Genomic DNA, 24,865 nt, shown 5'->3' with positions numbered 1-24,865 from the left:
TGTGTGTGTGTGTGTGTGTGTGTTTTCTCATTCAGATTCAGTCTTACAGTCGATTCAGATTCATATCATGTCATTTGGACTCCACTGGCGTCCTATTTCTGACTGTTATGTATTTATTTTAAGTTATGACTTACATCCATGTTTCACTGTTCATCTGTTGTTGTTGTTGTTTGTTTGTAAATAGGTCATTTACATCTAAGAATGTAAATAACTTCTTACTGTACAGTGGAACTGTCTGTATTAAACAAGGTCTGTGTAACTCAAAATCGGTGTCTTTGTCGTTTGTTGGCTGAACAGATGCTGAAAATTACACTTATTAGCATCATTATACTGTATATTCATTCATTTTCCTTCGACTTACTATAGTCCCTTTATTTTATCAGAGGTCGCCACAGTGGAATGAACCGCCAACTATTCCAGCATATGTTTTACACAGCGGAAAACACCCATACACTGATTCACACTCATACACTACAGCCAATTTAGTTCATCAATTCCCCTATAGCGCATGTGTTTGGAGTGTTGGAGAAACTGGAGCACCCGGAGGAAACCCACGCCAACTTGGGGAGAACATGCTAACTCCACACGGAAATGCCAACTGACCCAGCTGGGACTCGAACCAGCGAACTTCTTGCTGTGAGGGGACAGTGCTAACCAGTGAGCCACCGTCCCGCCCTGTACTGCATATGTTATCATAAATATCATATTGTGATAAATATTATAGTATGATATTGTTCATATTTCCTAGTGAGTATGAAAGGCTGGCAGCTAGCGCTCTGCCATTCTCTGATGGTCGCCCACTGAAGCAAAGCAGAACTGCACCTGGTCAGTACCTGGATGGGAGACCACATGAGAAAGCTAGGTTGGTGCCGGAAGTGGTGCTAGTGAGACCAGCAGGAGGCGCTCAACCTGCAGTCTGTGTGGGTCCTAACGCCCCAGTATATTGATAGAGACTCTATGCTGCCGTCTTTCGGATGAGACGTTAAACTGAGGACATTAAAAATCCCAGAATGTCCTTCAAAAAAGAGTAGGGGTTTAATCCTGGCCAAATCTGCCCTCTGTCCATCATCTCCGTATCATAATTGGCTTCATTACTCTGTCTCCTCTCTACCAATCAACTGGTGTGTGGTGTGCGGTCTGGCGCAATATGGCTGCTGCCGCGTCATCCAGGTGGATGCTGCACACTGGAGGTGGATGGGGTGATTCCCACCAATGTGTAAAGCGCTTTGAGTGTCCAGAAAAGCGCTGTATAAATGTAAGGAATTATTATTATCATGAAATATAATTGTAATTAGTGTCATTGCATATTTTCTCTTATGTTAAATAGAAATGTGTGTAATGCAAAACTTTTAATTTAAAAGTATGTTAAAGTGTCATTTTGTACATAACTCTGTTTCACAGGTTGCCACAGTGGAATGAACCGCCAACTATTCCGGCATATGTATTTACATAGCAGATACCTTTTCAGCTGCAACCCAGCACTGGGAAACACTCATACACACACACACTCACACACTACAGCCAATTTAAATTCATCAATTCCCCTATAGCAGAGTTTCCCAACCCTGTTCCTGAAGGCACACCAACAGTACACATTTTCATCCTCTCCCTAATCAAACACACCTGAAACAACTCATCAGAACATCAGAAGAGACTCCAAAACCTGAAGTTAATGGGTCAGATGAGGGAGACATTCAAAATATGTACTGTTGGTGTGCCTCCAGGAACAGGGTTGGGAAACACTGCCCTATAGCACATGTGTTTGGACTGTGGGGGAAACCGGAGCACCCGGAGGAAACCCACGCCAACACGGGGAGAACATGCAAACTCCACACAGAAATGCCATCTGACCCAGCTGGGACTCGAACCAGTGTCTTTCTTGCTGAGGCGACAGTGCTAACCACTGAGCCACCGTGCCACCTACATTTTTTTAAGTAATGGTGTGTGTTTTTGTCCTTTATTCGTTTTTAAAGCATGTCTTCATAGCTTCTATCAGTTTAGTTTCTGTACAGCAGAAAAATATCTGCGCTCTGGGTTTATCAGAAATCTGTGTCTGTCTATCGACTTCACCCTCAATAATGCAGTTCATCGGCTTGATTGTCACATATTTTTCACTTCTAAGAAATGTGTGTGTGTGTGTGTGTGTGTGTGTGTGTGTGTGTGTGTGTGTGTTTGTGTTAGTCAGACGGGATGATTAACCAGACACTGACCGCAAAACACATGACACTAAACACACTACTCTTCAGAGCATTACTTGGAATTACAATCATTATTATGAGCTGGTGTGTGTGAGTGTGTATAGTGTATATATATATATATATTCAGTTGAAGTCAGAAATATTAGCCCCCCTGATTTCTTTTTCTTTTTTAAATATTTACCAAATGATGTTTAACAGATTCAGGAAATTTTCACAGTATGTCTGATCATATTTTTTCTTCTGGAGAAAGTCTTATTTGTTTTATTTTGGCTAGAATAAAAGCAGTTTTTAATTTTTAAAACACAATTTTAAGGTCAATATTATTAGCCCCTTTAACCTATATTTTTTTAATAATCTACTGAACAATCCATCATTATACAATAACTTGCCTAATTACCCTAACCTGCCTAGTTAACCTAATTAACCTAGTTAAGCCTTTAAATGTCACTTTAAGCTGTATAGAAGTGTCTTGAAGAATATCTAGTCTAATATTATTTACTGTCATCATGGCAAAGATAAAATAAATCAGTTATTAGAGATGAGTTATTAAAACTATTATGATTAAAAATGTGTTGAAGCAATCTGCCCTCCGTTTAACAGAAATTGGGGGAAAAATAAACAGGGGGCAAATAATTCTGACTTCAATTGTATATATATATATATATATATATATATATATATATATATATATATATATATATATATATATATATATATATATATATATATATATATAGTGTATATATGTATGTGTGTGTGTGTGTCTGTTTATGTGTGCATCTATCTGTGTACAGAACTGGATATTTTCTATTTTTCGCACTATTATCTTTAAACCCTGTAAAACATATGCTGGATAAGTTGGCGATTCATTCTGCTGTGGCGACCTCTGATGAATAAAGGGAATAAGCTAAAGGAAAACTAATTAATATTATTAATAACAAACCAACGCCAACCAAACCAACGCAAAAGTATTTTGCATATTATTATTTTATTATGATAACAGAATTTAAGTAAACAATATTAAGTGCTTCAGATGTGTTTGTCACATTTATAAAAAGAAAATATAAAACTGTTTAACCTTCTCATTTTAGATTTCAATTTTTTACATTTATTTTTCTTTAATTTCATATGTAAAAATATGAAACCAAAACCTGATATTTTGTATATTATAAAAAATTGTATCATAGTAACAGAAAATGAATAATCAGACAAGATATTTTAAATATTATATTATTTTATAACAATAAAAACAATTGTAGAATAATAACAGAAAATAAATAATAATAATTTAATAAGAAAGTATTTTAAAATATGAATAAAAACACTATTAGCACCTTGATTGACTGTTATTATTATTATTATTTTATTATTATTATTATTTTTATTTTTATTATTATTATTATTATTTATTATTAATATTATTTTATATTATTATTATTATTATTATTATTTATTATTATTTTTATTATTATTATTATTATTATTATTATTATTATTATTATTATTATTATTATTATTATTATTATTATTATTATTATTGTTATTATTATTATTTATTATTTTATATTATTATTATTATTATTATTATTATTTATTATTATTATTATTATTATTATTATTATTATTATTATTATTATTATTATTATTATTATTATTATTATTATTATTAAGTCCCAGTTTCCATCATTAATCCTCACTAATACCAGTTTCCTGCCAGCAGTGCTGAATTTGGCCAGCAGGTGGAGACTTTACCACATTAACAAACATTTGCCACATTTATTTGTTGGAAAATCTCTTAAATATCCATGTAGATCTTATAATAAACAGTCTACTGGTGCTTTCTGAACAGCAGAGTAACTGTGATCACATTTATTTTTTGTGTGTGAAGAAATCAGGAGTTCTTTTAATGCAATGTTGGGTCAAATAAATAATTTGGGTTATTTTTGTATTCAATTTAAATTACATTTTTTAACACAATGTATAGGTTTGTCCATATTAGACACAGAGTTGGGTTAAAACAGGCCAGCAGAGTGTTTTTTTAAAGCTTTGATGTTTTTTATAAGCTCTTTTTATGTAAGGTGAAAAATGTTATTGCTTAACTTTCACCTCTTAAAACATTTCATAAGCTGATAAAAGCTGAAATTATATATATATAAAACAACATTTCCTGAAAATCAACTGCAGGGAATTTCTGAGAAACACATGATGATGAAATTAAACAGGAACATTAAATTATTCATTCATTCATTTTCCTTCTGCTTAGTCCCTTTATTCATCAGGGGTCGCCACAGCAGGATGAACAACAAACTATTCCAGCATCTGTTTTACACAGCTGATGCCCTTCCAGCTGCAACCCAGTATTGGGAAACACCCATACACACATACCGCTAAATAAAATTAAACTAACTTATGATGAACATGTATTAATCAAATGTTTTTAATAGATCCTTATGCAGACTCAGTAGTGCACTCTTTAAAAACAGTGGGTGGAATATAGACAAAACCCAACGCTGGGTTAATTTCACTTCATATTTTTTTTAATTAAAATTAAATGACACTTTTTTGACCCAACATTAGGTATTATTAGGTTTAAAGAGCAGCGTTTTTTTTTTTTTTTTTTTTGGTAAATTTGACGTTCAGCGCATCTGAAGATTTAAAGATGATCCAAACTCTTCTGATCTCTTCATGTTTTTGGGTCAATAAATGAATCTGATTCTGCTTTTAAAACAATCTGCAGTTTCATTTTCACCACTTCATTTGCGTGTGTGTGTGTCTGTGTCTGTGTCTGTGTGTGTGTCTGTGTGTCTGTGTGTGTGTCTGTGTGAGTCTGTCTGTGTGTGTGTGTGTGTCTCTGTCTGTCTGTCTGTGTGTGTGTGTGTGTGTGTGTGTCTGTCTGTCTGTCTATCTGTGTGTGTGTGTGTGTGCGTGTGTGTGTGTGTGTGTGTGTGTGTGTGTAATAATTGCAACATTTATATTGATATTTTTATGATATATTTATTTATTTTCAATTTCAATTAAGAAAAAAAGATAGAATTTTATATTATATTTTATATCATATTTATTTTAATATATATTGTATAAATTTTTCCCCAATTTCTGTTTAACAGAGAGACGATTTTTTTTCAACACATTTCTAATCATAATAGTTTTAATAACTCATCTCTAATAACTGATTTATCTTTATCTTTGTCATGATGACAGTAAATAATATTAGACTAGATATTCTTCAAGACACTTCTATACAGCTTAAAGTGACATTTAAAGGCTTAACTAGGTTAATTAGGTTAACTAGGCAGGTTAGGGTAATTAGGCAAGTTATTGTATAATGATGGATAAAGGGGCTAATAATATTGACCGTCAATTGGATTTAAAAAAATTAATAACTGCTTTTATTCTAGTCGAAATAAAACAAATAAGACTTTCTCCAGTATAAAAAATATTATCAGACATACTGTGAAAATTTCCTTGCTCTGTTAAACATCATTTTACATCAATATTTAAAAAAAGAAAGAAAAATAAAAGGGGGGCTAATAATTCAACTTCAACTGTATATATTGTTATATTTTGTTGAAATATAAATATTCGTTTATTTTTTATATTTATTTTTTATATATTATTGTTATATTTAACTAAAATGTAAATATTTGTTATATTTTTTATTATATATTTTATTATTTAATATTTTTATCATTTAAACTTTGTTATATTTTTGTATATTTTTTATATATTATTGTTATATTTTGTTAAAAAGTAAATATTTGTTATTTTATATAATTTAATTCATTCATTTTCTTTTCGGCTTAGTCCCTTTATTAATCTGGGGTCGCCACAGTGGAATGAACCGCCAACTTATCCAGCATTTGTTTTTTTATGCAGCGGATGCCCTTCCAGCTGCAATCCATCTCTGGGAAACATCCATACACACTCACTCATAAACTACGGACAATTTAGCCTACCCAATTCACCTGTACCGCATGTCTTTGGACCGTGGGGGAAACCGGAGAACCCGGAGGAAACCCACACGAACGCAGGGAGAACATGCAAACTCCACACAGAAACGCCAACTGACCCAACCGAGGCTCGAACCAGCGACCTTCTTGCTGTGAGGCAACAGCACTACCCACTGCGTCTCCCATATTGTCGCTATGTTTTGTTAAAATGTAAATATTTGTTATATTTTTTATTATATGATATATTAATATTATTATTATTTAATATTTGTTATATATATATATATATATGTATATATATATACATTTATATATACTTACATTATTGTTTTATTTTGTTAAAATGTAAATATTTGTTATATTTTATGTCATATTTTATTATTTAATATTATTAATATTTAATATTTGTTATTTATATATTTATTTTTATATATTATTGTTATATTTTGTAATATTTTGTAACATTTTGTTATAATATTAATATTTATTTGTTATATTTATTATTTATTTTACTATGATTTATTTTTGTTAATACTTTTGTTTGTATAAACATCTTTCTCCATTTTGTAAATAAAAAAGCTCTCCAGTGAAACCCTAGATAGTGCCCTATCTGTGTGTCTTCCGGCAGTGCAGGGCAGTAGGGCGCATAGCGTGTATGCAGCCAGGCGCGTGCGCAGCGGGCGTGGCTAGTCTCCTTAATCCCCGCCCCTCGCCCAACAGATCCCAAACTTCAGTCAGAAGTGTTTCAGTCACGGAGCGCGTCATCAGGCAAGACGGTTAACACGCTTGCGGGTCCGTGTCGGTGTGCGGGAGCTGCTCTGCGGTTTCCCGAGTGTGTGTCTGTGTGTGTGTGAAGTGTGTGTGAGAGCTGCAGTCATGGCTGTGGACGGACACGAGCAGCGCGCGCTCCAGTATGAGCAGACTCTGGTGAGTGTTTTTCAGAGTTGTTCTCCTTGTTATCGCGACTCTCTGACTGACTTTATTGATAATAATCAAACACACACACGCACACTCTGGTCAGTCACTATCGATACACGCTTGAGGAGTGTGTTTGAGTTTTGCTGTTTTGAGTTGAGTAGCGATTATGAATCATAAACAAACCATAATATTATTATCAGTCTGTCATTGTTGAGGTAAAGTTGGTTATATATTCACACATTCGTTCAGTGACACGCTCTCTATATTGTTTACCATGGTACTTTGAATATTCGGTCTGAAATCACACGCATGTATGACTTAAAACACCATTAGCACTATTTAATTGACTATAAACAGTTTTGTACTTTGATAGTCATTGGCTGCTAATATGATTTCTCTATTTACAATTAGCAAACATTACTTTTCTGAAGTTATATTATTAAGGAGAAAGTCTGAATGTGTGAATATAAAACCAACTTCACCCCATCAGTTTCTGTAAATACTTTCCTACTGTCTTACTACTGTCTTTTATTGTATGAGCAGACTCTGGTGAGTGTTTTCGAGAGATGTTCTCCTTCAGGTCTGCGTTATCGGGACTCTCTAAGTGACTTTATTGATAATAATTTATACATATATGGCTGTCAGTCACCATTGCGGAGTTGTTTGTTTGTTTTTAAGTTCACTCCCTATACAAGTATACAGATTTAAGTACACTCCCTATATTGTTTACCATGGTACTTTGAATATTTGGTCTGAAATTACACATAAGAATGAATTCAAAACAACATTAGCACTATTTAACTGACTGTAAACTGTGTTGTACTTTGATAGTCACTGGCGGCTAATGGGATTTCACTATTTAGAATTAGCAAGCAATACTTGTCTGAAATTATATTGTCAAGGAGAAAGTCTGAATGTGTGATGGGGTGTCCGCGGGGTCTTAAATAGTCTTATATTCACTGAAATATTGTGTTGTAGTTCTTAAAACATCTTAAACAAGTCCTAATTTTCCTCTGCCTAAGTAAAGCTACACAAAACAGTCCAACATCCGTCCAATCACCAACAATAAATATGAGTTTTTGTTTTTTGCAAAGAAATACAATTCACAACAGCCATTTTTTTTACAGCAAATTGTCCAAGTTTAATTCTCTAATGAGGGTAAGAAACCTAAAAACAATTGCACAATTTCTCATGATAATAACAGAGCAATATTTCCCTTTACATGATCCTCCAGTCATATAAAAACTGTGTGCAGAAGTAAGTGGAAGCGGACATAATATTTATAAATAGGCATGGGATAGGCAAGGTTTTATAACAGAAAAGCATTAGGTGGAAGTTATACTCAATCTGTTCGGACAAAAAGACAACAAATATATGTTTTGATCATTCATGTATTTGTGTCTATAATAAATAAACTTTTAGCAATGATAAACTTGTCATTAAAAAAAAAAAAAAAGAAATATTATGTTGAAAAAAAACTATACAACTCGAGTTTTCTTGTTTTGACAAATTAAAATATTCAGCTAAGAAATGACTTGTATCAAATAACATAAAAAAGCAACAACAACTGGGCCATTAGAAAAAATCCTCAGTGTTTAGCCCTGTATAAGTGTAAAATTGAATTAAAATGGTCTTAAAAAGTCTTAAATTTGACTTGTTGAAAACTGCAGAAACCCTGGTGTGTTTAAAAACCAACTTTACCCCAATCAGTTTCTGTCAGTACTTTCCTACAGTCCTAATACTACTCTGGTGAGTGTTTTCAAGAGTTGTTCTCCTTCAGGTCCGCGTTATCGTGACTCTCTGAGTGACTTTACAGATAATAATCACACACACACACACTTACATGGCTGTCAGTCACTATTGATACACTCTTGAGGAGTGTGTTTGAGTGTTGCTGTTTTGTTTTTGAGTTCTTGTCAAAGTTGAGTAGCGATTATGAATCATAAACAAACCATAATATTATTATCAGTCTGTCATTGTTGAGGTAAAGTTGGTTATATATTCACACATTCGTTCAGTGACACGCTCTCTATATTGTTTACCATGGTACTTTGAATATTCGGTCTGAAATCACACGTAAGTATGACTTAAAACACCATTAGCACTATTTAATGGACTGTAAACAGTGTTGTACTTTGATAGTCATTGGCTGCTACTATGATTTCTCTATTTACAATTAGCAAACATTACATTTCTGAAGTTATATTATCAAGGAGAAAGTCTGAATGTGTGAATATAAAACTAACTTTACCCCAATCAGTTTCTGTCAGTACTTTCCTACAGTCCTAATACTACTCTGGTGAGTGTTTTCAAGAGTTGTTCTCCTTCAGGTCCGTGTTATCGTGACTCTCTGAGTGACTTTACAGATAATAATCACACACACACACACACACTTACACACACTCACATGGCTGTCAGTCACTATTGATACACTCTTGAGGAGTGTGTTTGAGTGTTGCTGTTTTGTTTTTGAGTTCTTGTCAAAGTTAAGTAGCGATTATGAATCATAAACAAACCTTAATATTATTGTCAGTCTGTCATTGTTGAGGTAAAGTTGGTTTTATAGTCACACATTCGTTCAGTTACACGCACCTTGTATTGTTTACCATGGTACTTTGAATATTCGGTCTGAAATCACACGCATGTATGACTTAAAACACCATTAGCACTATTTAATTGACTGTAAACAGTGTTGTACTTTGATAGTCATTGGCTGCTTATATGATTTCTCTATTTACAATTAGCAAACATTACTTTTCTGAAGTTATCTTATCAAGGAGAAAGTCTGATTGTGTGAATATAAAACCAACTTCACCCCATCAGTTTCTGTCAGTACTTTCCTACTGTCTTACTACTGTCTTTTATTGTATGAGCAGACTCTGGTGAGTGTTTTCGAGAGATGTTCTCCTTCAGGTCCGCGTTATCAGGACTCTCTAAGTGACTTTATTGATAATAATTCACACTTATATGGCTGTCAGTCACCATTGCGGAGTTGTTTGTTTGTTTTTAAGTTCACTCCCTATACAAGTATACAGATTTAAGTACACTCCCTATATTGTTTACCATGGTACTTTGAATATTTGGTCTGAAATTACACATAAGAATGAATTCAAAACAACATTAGCACTATTTAACTGACTGTAAACTGTGTTGTACTTTGATAGTCATTGGCTGCTAATGTGATTTCACTATTTAGAATTAGCAAACAATACTTGTCTGAAATTATATTGTCAAGGAGAAAGTCTGAATGTGTGACGGGGTGTCCGCGGGGTCTTAAAAAGTCTTATATTCACTGAAATATTGTGTTGCAGTTCTTAAAACATCTTAAACAGGTCCTAATTTTCCTCTGCCCAAGTAAAGCTACACAAAACAGTCCAACACCCATTCAGTCACCAAAAATAAATATAAGTTTGTTTGTTTTTTTTGCAAAGAAATACAATTCACAACAGCCATTTTTACAGCAAATTATCCAAATTTAATTCTCTAATGAGGGTAATAAACCTAAAAACAATTGCACAATTCCTCATGATAATAACAGAGCAATATTTCCCTTTACATGATCCTCCAGTCGTATAAAAACTGTGTGCAGAAGTAAGTGGAAGCGGACATAATATTTATAAATAGGCATGGGATAGGCAAGGTTTTATAACAGAAAAGCATTAGGTTGAAGTTATACTCAATCCGTTCGGACAAAAAGACAACAAATATATGTTTTGATTATTCGTGTATTTGTGTCTATAATAAATAAACTTTTAGCAATGATAAACTTGTCATTACAAAAATAAAATAAATATTATGTTGAAAAAAAAACTATACAACTCGAGTTTTCTTGTTTTGACAAATTAAAATATTCAGCTAAGAAATGACTTGTATCAAATAACATAAAAGAAAGCAACAACAACTGGGCCATTAGAAAAAATCCTCAGTGTTTAGCCCTGTCTAAGTGTAAAATTGAATTAAAATGGTCTTGAAAGGGTCTTAAAGTCTTAAATTTGACTTGTTGAAAACTGCAGAAACCCTGGTGTGATTAAAAACCAACTTTACCCCAATCAGTTTCTGTCAGTACTTTCCTACAGTCCTAATACTACTCTGGTGAGTGTTTTCAAGAGTTGTTCTCCTTCAGGTCAGCGTTATCATGACTCTCTGAGTGACTTTACAGATAATAATCTCACACACACACTTACACACACTCACATGGCTGTCAGTCACTATTGATACACTCTTGAGGAGTGTGTTTGAGTGTTGCTGTTTTGTTTTTGAGTTCTTGTCAAAGTTGAGTAGCGATTATGAATCATAAACAAACCATAATATTATTATCCGTCTGTCATTGTTGAGGTAAAGTTGGTTTTATATTCACACATTCGTTCAGTGACACGCTCTCTATATTGTTTACCATGGTACTTTGAATATTCGGTCTGAAATCACACGTAAGTATGACTTAAAACACCATTAGCACTATTTAATTGACTATAAACAGTGTTGTACTGTGATAGTCATTGGCTGCTACTATGATTTCTCTATTTACAATTAGCAAACATTACTTTTCTGAAGTTATATTATCAAGGAGAAAGTCTGATTGTGTGAATATATAAAACCAACTTCACCCCATCAGTTTCTGTCAGTACTTTCCTACTGTCCTACTACTGTCCTCTATTGAATGAGCAGACTCTGGTGAGTGTTTTCGAGAGATGTCCTCCTTCAGGTCCTTGTTATAGCGACTCTCAAAGTGACTTTATTGATAATAATTCACACATATATGGCTGTCGGTCACCATTGAGGAGTTTGTTTGTTTTTAAGTTCTTGAGTAGCGAATATGAATCATAAATCATAATATTATCAGTCAGAGTATCAGTCAGTCACTTTCCATCATGAAACAATACTGTATCATACTGTATATTATATTATTTAGTTTAACGAATGCTCCAGAATACTTTGGCATAACTATAGTGAGCTGATAAACTGTAATAAATACTGGAGTATACTTTAGTTTTTAATACTGTATTATACTGTATATATCATAGTATTTACAACCCTTAGTTTAATGAATTCTCCAGAATACTTTGGTATAGCTATGGTGAGCTGATGCTGTATGTTGTCCCTGTGTTGGCGTGGATTTCCTCCAGGTGCTGGAATTGATAAACTAAACTGGCCGTAGTGTATGAGTGTGTGTGTGAATGAGTGTGTATGGGTGTTTCCCAGTACTGGGTTGCAACTGGAAGGGCTGGAAGGGCACTCCGCTGTGGCGACCCCTGATAAATAAGGGACTAAACCAAAGGAAAATGAATGTGTATGACCCCTGTCTACTCTATAGTGGTAAAAAACTATGGGTTGTTTATATTACTATTGTTGATGTGGTTCCATAACAACTAATCACCACTACAGAACTTTACTATAGTATGATTCAAAAACACTGTAGTATTTACTCTAAATTATTATAGTATTTCATAACGTTTATGTATTTGTACATGCATGTTTATGTGCATTGTGTGTTTGTTTGTATGTGTGCTTGTGTATGTGTTTGTGAGTGTGTGTGTGTGATAGCAGGCACCATAATTTGAAATGTCTTTTTAATTTGTAGAGTAATTGCAACTCGTAGCTTAAATTTTAAATTATAAAGTTAATATTATCCGTGCGTGCGCGCGCGCTTGTGTGTGTTTGTGTTTGTTTGTGTGTGTGTGTTTGTGTATGTATATATGTTTGTGTGTGTGTGTTGATCATGGTCACTGTCCGTGGTGTCTGAAGGTGAATGGTCCCGGATCTGAGGATCTTGTCAACAGTGTGTGTGTGTGTGTCTATGTTTATACTGAATTGGAGACTGACCCATGACTGACACGTTACACTGATTAAAGCAATCAGATTAAATATGGTTCATATATCTCATATTAGGCTGAGTTATGGCTCATTTATTTATCTGAACTGGAGAAATGTACATCCACAACTCCTCCATTCTCCAGTCTTTCAGTTGTTACATACATGTGTTTGTGTATTCTGTATTAGTGAGCATTAGATAAATGAAATGAAGTGTAATGTTTGGCTGATTCCTGCATTATGGACGTGACATTTGCAGTAAAAATTCAAAACAGAAGTTCACAGAGAAAGTATAAGTTTCCATTATATTGACACATCTGTTTATATTTACCAAAACAGCAAACCACAGAGTTAAAAAAAAGTCTAAACTGCACAACCCAAAAGAAATAATGCTAATCAAAAAGATAAGAGCAGGGATGTTGCTAGACTTAAAGCTCTACTGGCTACGTACACAGCCCCCCCTCCAATAAATAAATATATATATATATACATACATACATACATACATACATACATACATACATATAAATAAAAGTATTATTGTTATTATACAATTATTATTCTAAATAAATAATAGAAATTAATCCTAAATGTAATTATCTAAATACACAACTGGAGTGATGCTAAGATAATTTAAGAAATCTTTTGCATAAATATTAATTTTTTTACAATGAAATCATATAGAAAACTCTATAAAATACAAAGAAAGATGTTTTATAGGATTATCAGTTGTGTGTGGTTTTAGACCCGATTAATGGCTGAGAAATAAGTTTACTAAGTTTTACCTCCCTGACTCATCATCCCTCCTTTTTGCTTCATACAAAAAATCACCATCATATTATTTAAACTTTGTTTTGTCAGCTTGCAAACCTCACTGCGTGCCGAGACCTCCGTATAAAAGACTGTTACGCCGGCAATTTTTTCGGCATGCATGTTTACTACGGGTACTTACACCGGGAGCAGAGCAGTGCGTCAAGCAGGATCGGTGCATGAGGCGCGCGGGTATGTTTTTTTTTTTTTTGTTCGCACATGCTCAGTTCGCTTTTTGATTAAACTACATTGCTTTCACCAGCGTTGGTTCGGTAGCACATAGAGAATAACGTCTTTATTATGGCATTACCACTCTTAATAAATACACTTATATATAAAGTAAATCGTATCTCAAAGCATTTACTGGAGCACTGGCGATTTTTACTGCACTGAAAAAAGTGTTGCATGCAAAACTGTTGCAAACAATTTATTTGTGTTGAATTTAAACAAACAAATTAAATTGAGCAATGTTCAACTTAATTTGTTTGTTTAAATTCAGCCCAAATAAATTGTTTACAACCACTTAATATAACAAAATTGAGTAAATCCAAGAAATCATCTTTGAATATTTTTTTTCAGTGTGGGGCACGTGCCCCAGTAAATGGGGTCTAGCGATCCCCCTGGATAAGAGTCGGCTCACTATAAACAAACATGATTGATTTTATTTTATTTGTACATTTTTGAGGGAAAAGCTTCGTTATGGATGCAACACTTTTTGTTATGGATGTGAAATCACCATTTGTGTGACTTTAGTAAATCAAATATAATTGTTTGAAAACACTGACAGAGACATTTGTAAGTATTTTTAAAGTACTGTAAAATACTTGCCCATGGTTTCCACTACATTCATTCTTCCATGGCGGGGCGCCACACCAAAATTCATCCCGCCACGGCTACATTCAAAACATTCAGTCGTGTTTTTTAAATAGCAGGTTATAATCGCACCGAAACATACATGAAAGGTAAGTGAATTATAACAGCGTGAACTTTTCTGTAACGTAGTAGTGCTGTGCGATATTTGTCTAACCCTTTAAGGTGATGTGCTGACTGACTAACAGACAACACGACGTAGCTTTCAGTAATGATGAACACAGTTTCCATAATTATACTTTATAGATAAAGGTCTATGGCTCTACATACAATGACTTTAACCTGCTGGAGTTTATGGCCGTTTCACTTTACTTCAGGACGCATTAATGCCGTTCTGTAGGTCTAGACATTCATAAATATTCCTAGCGAGTTTAATAAATGCTGGAGACAAACTTGTTACATAAACGCACTAAATCACACTTCAGCAGCATTTATTTGAGAGCACACAAGAAGATCTGCGCTTTAGCAGCGTATATTTGAAGGCATGCAAGAAGTTTTGTGCTCAAACAGAAGAAATCGGCGCAAAAGCAAAGAGATTTGCATGCTCTTATTACATGAATGCGATCTCGACTTGTAATACTGCGCTCACCACATTTGTCATTGAAATAATGCCACAGGTAGTTGGTAGATCAGTGTAAAAGGCCCAACAGAGTCTGCCGCCACAGCTGGAAAAATCCTAGAGGAAACACTTGTTGCCTACACAAAAAATGTAGCAATGGTTTTGCTATTTTGGTGAAACCTTTTTTTTTTCATGGTAAGGTTGACATTTGCATGGAATTGCTCGTTTTTTTTTCATTGTGCATTGTTTTTTAGATATATATTTATGTGTTGCATACAAACAAAGTCCCTTCAAGGCCAGCCATTTCACTCTGCGGCCAATTGTGAAATGCCTCTCGGGCAGTATGCTCGGGCATTCTGTCTGAATGGGGAAACGTCAAATTCTTCAAAACTGTTCGCCAAGCTTACGATTACATTACATATTTGGAATCACCAGTAACCTTAAACAACATCTGTCTCATAAGTTTCATTTCTAAATGTTGGAATCAAAACAAAATTGGCATATTTTCAGGTTGCTAAAGCTAATGCACATGCGCACTCAAAAGGAACGGGAGAACGGCACCAACCTTATTTCTGGCCGTTCTACACATGATCATCCTCTGGATAATGATCACCAGATCGCGCTGCTCTTCTGAAGTAATCCACAAATTGGTCTTGATGGTGAATCTCCTCCAGAAATGACAGCGACTGTTTGTGGGCGTTTGAGTAGTTGCTGTCATGTGATGTGGGTTTGACAAGACTGACTGTACCACATTCGTTTTATACAGATTACAAAACCAGAGAACATTTTGTTTTCAGGTGTAGTGGGTTCATTTAAAAGCTTTATGTGGATATATTTCTCATGTCTGTAAAGCAAGTATTCGCTGAGATTCCAGTGTGTTTGTTGACATCAAAAACTGTGGTAAAAGCACACGTCTGGTCTGAGCTTCTCCCCAGATAATCATCTGTCTATAGCTATCGATGATTGGCTCCTATACTAGTAGGCGGGGCTTCATTCGCCATATTGATCATTACACTTTTCCCCATTCAAACTATACACGAGTGACGCATCTTGTGCATTCTACAGTCTTTCATACAAATGGATTATAAATGAAATATAAATAGTAGTCTTATTTTCTCAAAGGAGTGTACTGATTTATGCTGACCACTGTATATGGATATTCATTCATTCGTTCATTCATTTTCCTCCGTCTTAGTCCCTTTATTTATCAGGGTTGCCAACTTGGCGGTTGCCAACCGCCAACTTATCCATCTTATGTTTTACACAGCGGATGCCCTTCCAGCTGTAACCCAGTACTGGGAAACACCCATACACACTGATTCACTCATACACTATAGACAATTTAGTTTCATCAGTTCTTCAATAGCGCATAGCGAATATAGCGAAACCGGAGCACCCGGAGGAAACCCACGCCAACACAGGGAGAACATGCAAACTCCACACAGAAATGACCGGGACTCCAACCAGCGACGATTTTGCTGTAAGGCAACAGCTCTAACCACTGAGCCATCTTGACGCCTATATATGGATGGGTTTAAATCATATTTTTTATTTCAATAAATAAAATAAATATATATAATGTAACGCCTACTTTCATTTTGATATTAGCAATTTAACAGACATAAAAAATGTGGAGGCGTCGAGCAGCTGCATATTTATATGATCACTGTCCATCTTCACTGTATGCATATTTATAACAAAACAGAGCCTATAACATCACTGCCTCCTTTAATGTTCATTGAAGATACAATACACACCCTCTCTTTTGCTGAATATCAGTTTAATAATCAATAATGGCCATTTATAAAAGTGTAACGTACAATAAGTTTATATTAGAGGAAATAAATGCAAGCAATCATTAATCAAAACATTAATAAATACATTAACCTAACTTATCTTTGGGGGCGACGCAGTGGCACAGTAGGTAGTGCTGTCGCCTCACAGCAAGAAGGTCGCTGGTTCAAGCCTCGGCTGGGTCAGTTAGGCTAAATTGTCCGTAGTGTATGAGTGTGAATAAGTGTGTATGGGTGTTTCCCAGAGATGGGTTGCGGCTGGAAGGGCATCCGCTGCGTAAAACATGTGCTGGATAAGTTGGCGGTTCATTCTGCTGTGGCGACACCAGATTAATAAAGGGACTAAGCCGAAAAGAAAATGAATGAATGAATGAACTTATCTTTGTGCTCAGCCGAAACACGTCACCTGAGAACAAGTAATCGATTAAAAAGACCGAAATCAAGGAATATGTCGTTAGATATAGACAACAGGATGAATTAAATATCACGTTTAACAAATATAGTGTGATTAGATCTAGCGGTAGATCCTTGATCAACAGTTCGACGCGCACAGCTCTCATCTGGGTAGATATGCTCAATGCACAATGCAGTGCATGTCAGAGTGCGTGTGTGGTCACGTGATGTACGTTTTCAGCGGTGTAATCAATAGTCGAAGCATTGTTCAGAAACACTAGGTGAACCGCTAGTGTGGACGTGGATCATTTTCATTCTAAAACGCCGTTTTAAAACTAAAACGTATTAGTGTAAACGGGGCCTAAGTTGACGATGGTTGTAAGCGGCGCCAGAGATGCCTTGAGATGGCATGTTTTCCATTACATTTAAATTATTGTTTACATTAAAATATTTGTTTACAGAAGACGCAAGAAATACAGTTTAAAATATTATTTACAGGATATACAAGAGTTATTTTATTTAGAAGAGATGCTGCTTATTTTCTATTTTAATATGAAAAACATTGAAAGTATTATAATTTTTTAATTATTATAATTTTTTCTAGAAGTGCAAGTTATTTATTTTCACTTATAGGAAAAAAGTGACTTGGTTTTAGGCCACGTGTGTTTTATTTCCAGTTGTTCAGCGTTGATGTTCAATAAATAATCATAGGTAGAAGATAGTTTCCTTCAATTATTTTAAAATCATGTAATGCACGGTTCATTAAAAAATCTCTCACTTGCAAAATGTGAGCATGTTTACTATACAAAACTTGTCAGTGAACTATGAAGGCAAAAAAAAAAAACAATAATAATAATATATATATATATATATATATATATATATATATATATATATATATATATAACACAATCGGTCATTATTCGTAATAGAGTAACAATGTTCAATTAATCGAGATTTTGATTTAAGGCCAAATCGCCCAGGCCAAAAATACAGTGTTTGTTTATTTAAATGAATAACTGTGTCCGCCGTATGTCTCAGTGTAGATTAATCTTTAAGTGTGTGTGTGTGTGTGTTTAGAAATCTACCATTGGTCATAAATGCCTTTATCTTCGTTTCAAAAGGGAGATAAAGATTCTGTATCAGTATTTGCGCAAGCAGGAGCTCTGCTATCAACACACACACACACCGAACTCGTATATTATAAACACACTCTTTTTCTATTATTATTATTATTAGTAGTAGTAGTAGTAGTAGTTGTAGTATCATTAATGATTTTAGTTTCTTTCTTTATGTTGAGCTTAAAAATGTATTTTTGCAGAGGGTTTCGTGTTCAGTTTGTGTGTGTGTGTAGAGGTGCATTGTGGGAATTGAAAGGCAGTTAAGGGGATTAAAGGAGAACAGTTTGACTTCACATCCTGTTTGTGTTTGCTCTTCTGTGTCTGCTGTCTGTTCTGCTCAAGCTTGGAATAAGGCTGTAACATAAAAAACTGTGGAAAAAGTGAAGCGCTATGAGTACTTTCCGGATGCACTGTACATGATATGCAATACACTGAAGAAATGATTCAAAGAGGATCCCTTGGATTTACTGATTTTTTTTAAGTTAAGGGGTTGTAAACAATTTATTTGGGCTGAATTTAAACAAATTAAGTTAAACATTACTCAGTTTAATTTGTTTGTTTTAATTCAACCCAATTAAATAGTTTGCAACACTTTTGCAGACATCATTTTTTTCAGTGTACAAATTTGTTTCTGAACTTTTTCTCGCATAACAGCACATTAAATTCACCTTACAAATAAAAATAGACCAATAATAATAATAATAATAATAATAATGATGATTTTACACAGATATTATTCAGCTCCAAGACTGAGCCTGATGTGCGATTGAATGTTTGTTTGGGACTGTATATTGGTGGTAAGACTTTAATGGTGTAAATTTGATTAAATATATATTCATTTATTCATTTTCCTTCAGCTTAGGCTCTATTTCAGAGGTTGCCACAGTGGAATGAACCGCCAACTTATTCAGCATATGTTTTACACAGCTTATGCCCTTCCAGCTGCAACCAAGTCCTGGGAAACACCCATACACACTCATTCTCTCTCTCTTACACACACACACACACACACACACACACACACTCACACACACTCACACACACTCACACACACTCATACACTACGGCCAATTTAGTTCATCAATTCCCCTATAGTGCATGTGCTTGGACTGTGGGGGAAACCAGAGCACCCGGAGGAAACCCACGCCAACATGGGGAGAACATGCAAACTCCACACAAAAATGCCAACTGGGCAAGCCGGGACTCAAACCAGCGACCTTCTTGCTGTGAGGCCACAGTGCTAACCACTGAGCCACCGGGCCACCCTATTGGGTTATTTTAAAATAAAAATATTTCTAGCCAACCTTGTGAAGTTCTATAATATACCAATGACCGTATGATAACATGCATAACATCATCATAGTTTTGAGTAAAATCATGAGTTTTTCTTTGAATCAAGTTGATATCAATGGTGTTCATAATCTCGGTCACGTCAGACGTCATTTAGAGGCTCATAAATTATGTGTGACGGCAGTGTGTGTGTGTTTTTATTGTCAGTGTGTTTTGATGTCTGGAGGAATTGGATCAATAACTGGTGTGTGTTTCTATTGCTGAAGATAAGAGCAAGTTATTGATTACTTCTGTTTCGCTCTGAGCTGATAATTAACACACTTAATTCTTCTATCTATGTGTCTAAGTCAATGTTTGATTGACAGCTGTCTGTCATCCTGCACTACAATGGCATTCAGGGTTTCTGTATCTGTATTTACATTATTATTATTATTATTATTATTATTATTATTATTATTATTATTATTATTATTAATATTATTATTATAGGTTTTTTGTATTATTTATGTTTTTAATATAATTTTTTATTTTTTATATATATATATATATATTTTAATGTTAGTTTTATTAGTATCATTTTGTATTTGGTTTATTTAAAAAAATATGTATAAAATATTACACTACATTTTAAAATTGTAATTATATTATTATACTATATTTTTATTTATGATGCTGTGTTTTGTAATACATTTTCTTATTATCAGTATATTAAAAAAGTTAATAAAATTTTTTATATCATTTTACTAATTAGAAGTTATTTCAAGAAATAAATAAATATTTACAATTTAAATAAATAGGTAAATAAGATTTTAAATAAATATATAATTAACATAAATAAAAATAAATCAATAAATTGAAATAAAATAAAATTGAAATAAGTTTAATTTAAGTAAGAGTTTAAATAAATAAATAAAAAATTGAGTAACATAAGTTAAAATAACTCGTATAATAAAATAAATAAATTAATTAAAATAAAGAAATTAAATAGTTTAAATAATTAAGGGCTTAAATAAGTTAAAAAAATCAATAAATTAAAATAAACCAATAAATTACATTTAAATAAATAAATAATTAATTTAAATTAATTAAAACAAATCATTGAATTTAAATAAATCAGGAAATTAAAATACAATTTAAATAAAAGAAATGTAATTTAATTTAAATAAGTTTAAATAAATAAAATTTAATCAAATTAATCAATTAATTAAAATAAATCCATATAAATAAAATAAATCCATATAATTAAAATAAATCCGTAAATGAAAATAAAATTGAAATAAAAAATCAATTAAATAAATCAATTAATTAAAATTAATCCGTAAATTAAAATAAAAGTGAAATAAAATAAAGTAAATTAACATAAATAAGAGTTTAAATAAATAAAAAAATATGAAAATAAATGTAAATAAATCAATAAATTTAAAATAAAATTGAAATAAATATTAAATTAAATAATAAATAAATAAATAAGATAAATAAGAGTTTAAATATAAAAATCATTGATTAAATGAAGATAAATCTAATTAAAATAAAATTGAAATCAGTGAATTAATTTAAATAAATAAATAAATAAATAAATAAATAAATAAATAAAGAGTTTATTTTGAGCATCAGCAGAGGATGAATGTGCAAATCATGTGAAATGCAGCTGGAGAATAAACAGGGTAAACAGAAAAAATGTGTTCAGGAGTTTCAGATCGCTGGTCTGGAAACACAAAGGTCGCAGGTTCATCTCTGCAGATTGAAGAGTTACAGAAGTTCCTGATCAACCTCTAACTATTGCTTAACCTGTGTGTCTGTGGGGGAGGGGGGGGGGAGGGGAGGGGAGGGGAGGGGAGGGTGGATGTGTGTGTGAGTAAATAAATAAATTAAGCTGCTGTTCAGATACCTTGTGGTTTTAGTTTAAAATATATATAAAATAAACATTGTTTTATTAAAAAACAAAGTTAATAATATACTTTATTTATTTATTATCGAGGCGTAATGACAGTAAACAGTATTTTTAATATAATATGTATTTTATATGAGCATGTAAAATACATAGTCTGAATGCATTTTGATCCATTGAATAAATAAAAAACAATACAATGCAATGCATTACAATACAATTCAATGCAATGCAATCCAATGCAATGGATTTTCCAGTGGGTTCAAACAATAAATAAAAATAAACGATTCACAGCATAGTTGTTTAAAAAGTACAGAACAAATAAATATATAAATGTAGTAAAAAATTATGTATTAAATTGTTATTGTGTTGTAAATATGTATCTTCAAAGATTTAAGAGTTTTATTAAGCAAATACAGATTCTGAATTAATAAATATGCAAAAAGACATTGTATAAACCAAATTAAATTAAATTATCAGTGGGTTCAAACAATAAGAAAAACAATTTTGCTGTTTAGTTTCTGTTTTTAAAGTATATTAATAAATAAGTTGTAGTATTATCAAATTACTGTTTTATAAATGTGATATTTCAAAGGTTTAAGTAATCATTAAGGTGTAATTGTAGCGATAATAAGATAAAATACATTTACAATACATTACATGCAATACATTTATCTTTTCATATTAGAATAATTATGAATGCGTTTTTATAAAACAAATAAAATAAAATAAATACAAATTAAATAAATAAAGCTTGGATTAAATAAATAAATAAATAAATATAAAATGGATAGAATTTAAATGAATAGTGCTTAAAATAAATATAAAACAAAAATAAAAATGTAATAATTAATACTTGAAATAAATAAACATAAACATAAATAGGCTTAAATATAAATAAATAAATATAAACTTTAAAAGTAAAATAAATAATGCTTGAATAAAAAATATAAATCATAGATATTAAATAAAAAAAATAATGCATAAAATAAATAAATAGATTAACATAAATAAAATAAATAATGCTTATAATAAAAATCATAAATAAAAATAAAATAAATAATGCTTTAAATAAATAAATGAATATAAATCATAAATAAAATAATAAATAATGCTTTTAATAAATGAATAAATATAAAAAATAAAAATAAAGTAAACAATGTTTAAATAAAAATAATGAATAAAAATAAAACAAATGATGCTTTAAATAAATAAATGAATATAAATCATTAATAAACAAAATAAATAATGCTTTAAATAAATGAATAAATAACAAATAAAATAAAATAAAATAAATAATGCTTTAAATAAATGAATAAATAAAAAAATAAAATAAAAATAAAATAAATAATGCTTTAAATAAATGAATAAATAACAAATAAAGTAAAATAAAATAAATAATGCTTTAAATAAATGAATAAATAACAAATAAAATAAAATAAAATAAATAATGCTTTAAATAAATGAATAAATAAAAATAAAAATAAAAATAAAATAAATAATGCTTTAAATAAATGAATAAATAACAAATAAATAATGCTTTAAATAAATGAATAAATAAAAAAAAAAAAATAAAATAAAATAAATAAGGCTTTAAATAAATGAATAAATAAAAAAATAAAATAAAAATAAAATAAATAAGGCTTTAAATAAATGAATAAATAATGCTTTAAATAAATGAATAAATAAAAAAATAAAATAAAAATAAAATAAATAATGCTTTAAATAAATGAATAAATAAAATAAATAATGCTTTAAATAAATGAATAAATAAAAAAATAAAATAAAAATAAAATAAATAATGCTTTAAATAAATGAATAAATAAAATAAATAATGCTTTAAATAAATGAATAAATAAAAAAATAAAATAAAAATAAAATAAATAATGCTTTAAATAAATGAATAAATAAAATAAATAATGCTTTAAATAAATGAATAAATAAAAATGAATCATAAATAAAATAGTAAATGTTTTATAATGAATATAGAACATAAATGTTTTTTTTTTATAAATAATGCTTTAAATAAATACATATAAAACATAAATAATAAAATTAACCCATTTACCAGCAGTGTCAAACAATAAGAAAACAACATTTTGCATCTTTTTTTAAAGTACACATGCACACAAAAGCTTGTTTATTTAACATATTTTTGATCACATGCAAACCGTCCCAGAATAAACGGGCAGAAACGTGCATGTGTGTGTGTGTGTGTGTGTGTTTTCCTGCTGGAATGATGAATTTGCGGCGAGCTTTGAGTTTGGGTGCCGCTTCTGAACATTTACAGGAATTAAATGACAAGCCTGAGAAAAGAGAAGGAAAACAAACCGCACTGAATGAAAGAGTAGAAGCAGATCACAGAGAGAGAAAACCAGAGTAAACAAAACGGCACATTTACTGCGTTTACACCAGCAGATAAAACTCGGCTGATCAACACATTCAGCTCTTGCTTAAACGCAGCCTTTGTTTCCTTCGGGCATTTGTGGAAATAAAGGTTTGCTTGCAAAGAAAATTGGCTAGCTGCTGTTTGGTTAGGTTGCCATTTAATTTAGGTTTGGGAAATATGAAAATAGACAATTTATCACAGAAATAATACAAATAATAAATCAATAAATCAATGCAGATTGTACAGATGTGCTGGGAAACTTGTGTTTTAATATATATTTTTTCTTCTGCTCATTAAAGCTGCTTTTGTTTGATCAGAAATGCAAGGTGTGGGGAGTCACGGTGGCGCAGTGGGTAGCACGATCGCCTCATAGCATATGGTCGCTAGTTCGAGGCTTGGCTGGGTCAGTTGGCATTTCTGTGTGGAGTTTGCATGTTGGAGTGGGTTTCCTCCGGGTGCTCCGGTTTCCCTCACAGTCCAAACACATGCGCTAAAGGGGAATTAAATAATGTGTGTGTGTGAATGAGTGTGTATGAATGTTTCCCAGTGATGGGTTGCAGCTGAAAGGGCATCCGCTGTGTAAAACATATGCTGGATAAGTTGGCGGTTCATTCCGCTGTGGCCACCCTAGATTAATAAAGGGACTAAGCCGAAAAGAAAATGAATGAATGCAAGGCAAGTCAAGCTTATTTCTATAGCACATTTCATGGACAGTGGTCGGGCGCAGAGTGTAATTATCTGTCCTTAAAGAGCACCTAGGTTACCCCTTATACAGATTTAAGTCTTTAATATGTGTCTCCAGAATGTGTCTGTAAAGTGTCAGCTCAAAACACCCATCAGATTATTTATTATAGCTTTCAGAAGTTTCAATTTTATAG

The 24,865-nt window shown here is 32.1% G+C and overlaps 1 protein-coding gene across 2 annotated transcripts in view; it reads left to right on the top strand.

The window, feature by feature from the left end:
- Positions 1–6,896: 6,896 nt before the first annotated feature.
- clcn2b (chloride channel, voltage-sensitive 2b) overlaps positions 6,897–24,865 on the top strand; it is a 110,191-nt gene continuing 92,222 nt past the window's right edge. For both annotated transcript variants that reach the window (XM_056473359.1, XM_056473358.1), the window contains exon 1: positions 6,897–7,075. In XM_056473359.1, the coding sequence (XP_056329334.1) occupies positions 7,025–7,075 (51 nt within the window). In that variant the 5' untranslated portion in view covers positions 6,897–7,024. The remainder of the gene's footprint in view (positions 7,076–24,865) is intronic.

Source organism: Danio aesculapii, chromosome 15 (assembly GCF_903798145.1).
Source record: "Danio aesculapii chromosome 15, fDanAes4.1, whole genome shotgun sequence".
In the NCBI taxonomy this organism is placed as follows: domain Eukaryota; kingdom Metazoa; phylum Chordata; class Actinopteri; order Cypriniformes; family Danionidae; genus Danio; species Danio aesculapii.
Note: the sequence above shows the minus strand (reverse complement) of the source record. Positions and strands in the feature narration are given on the sequence as shown.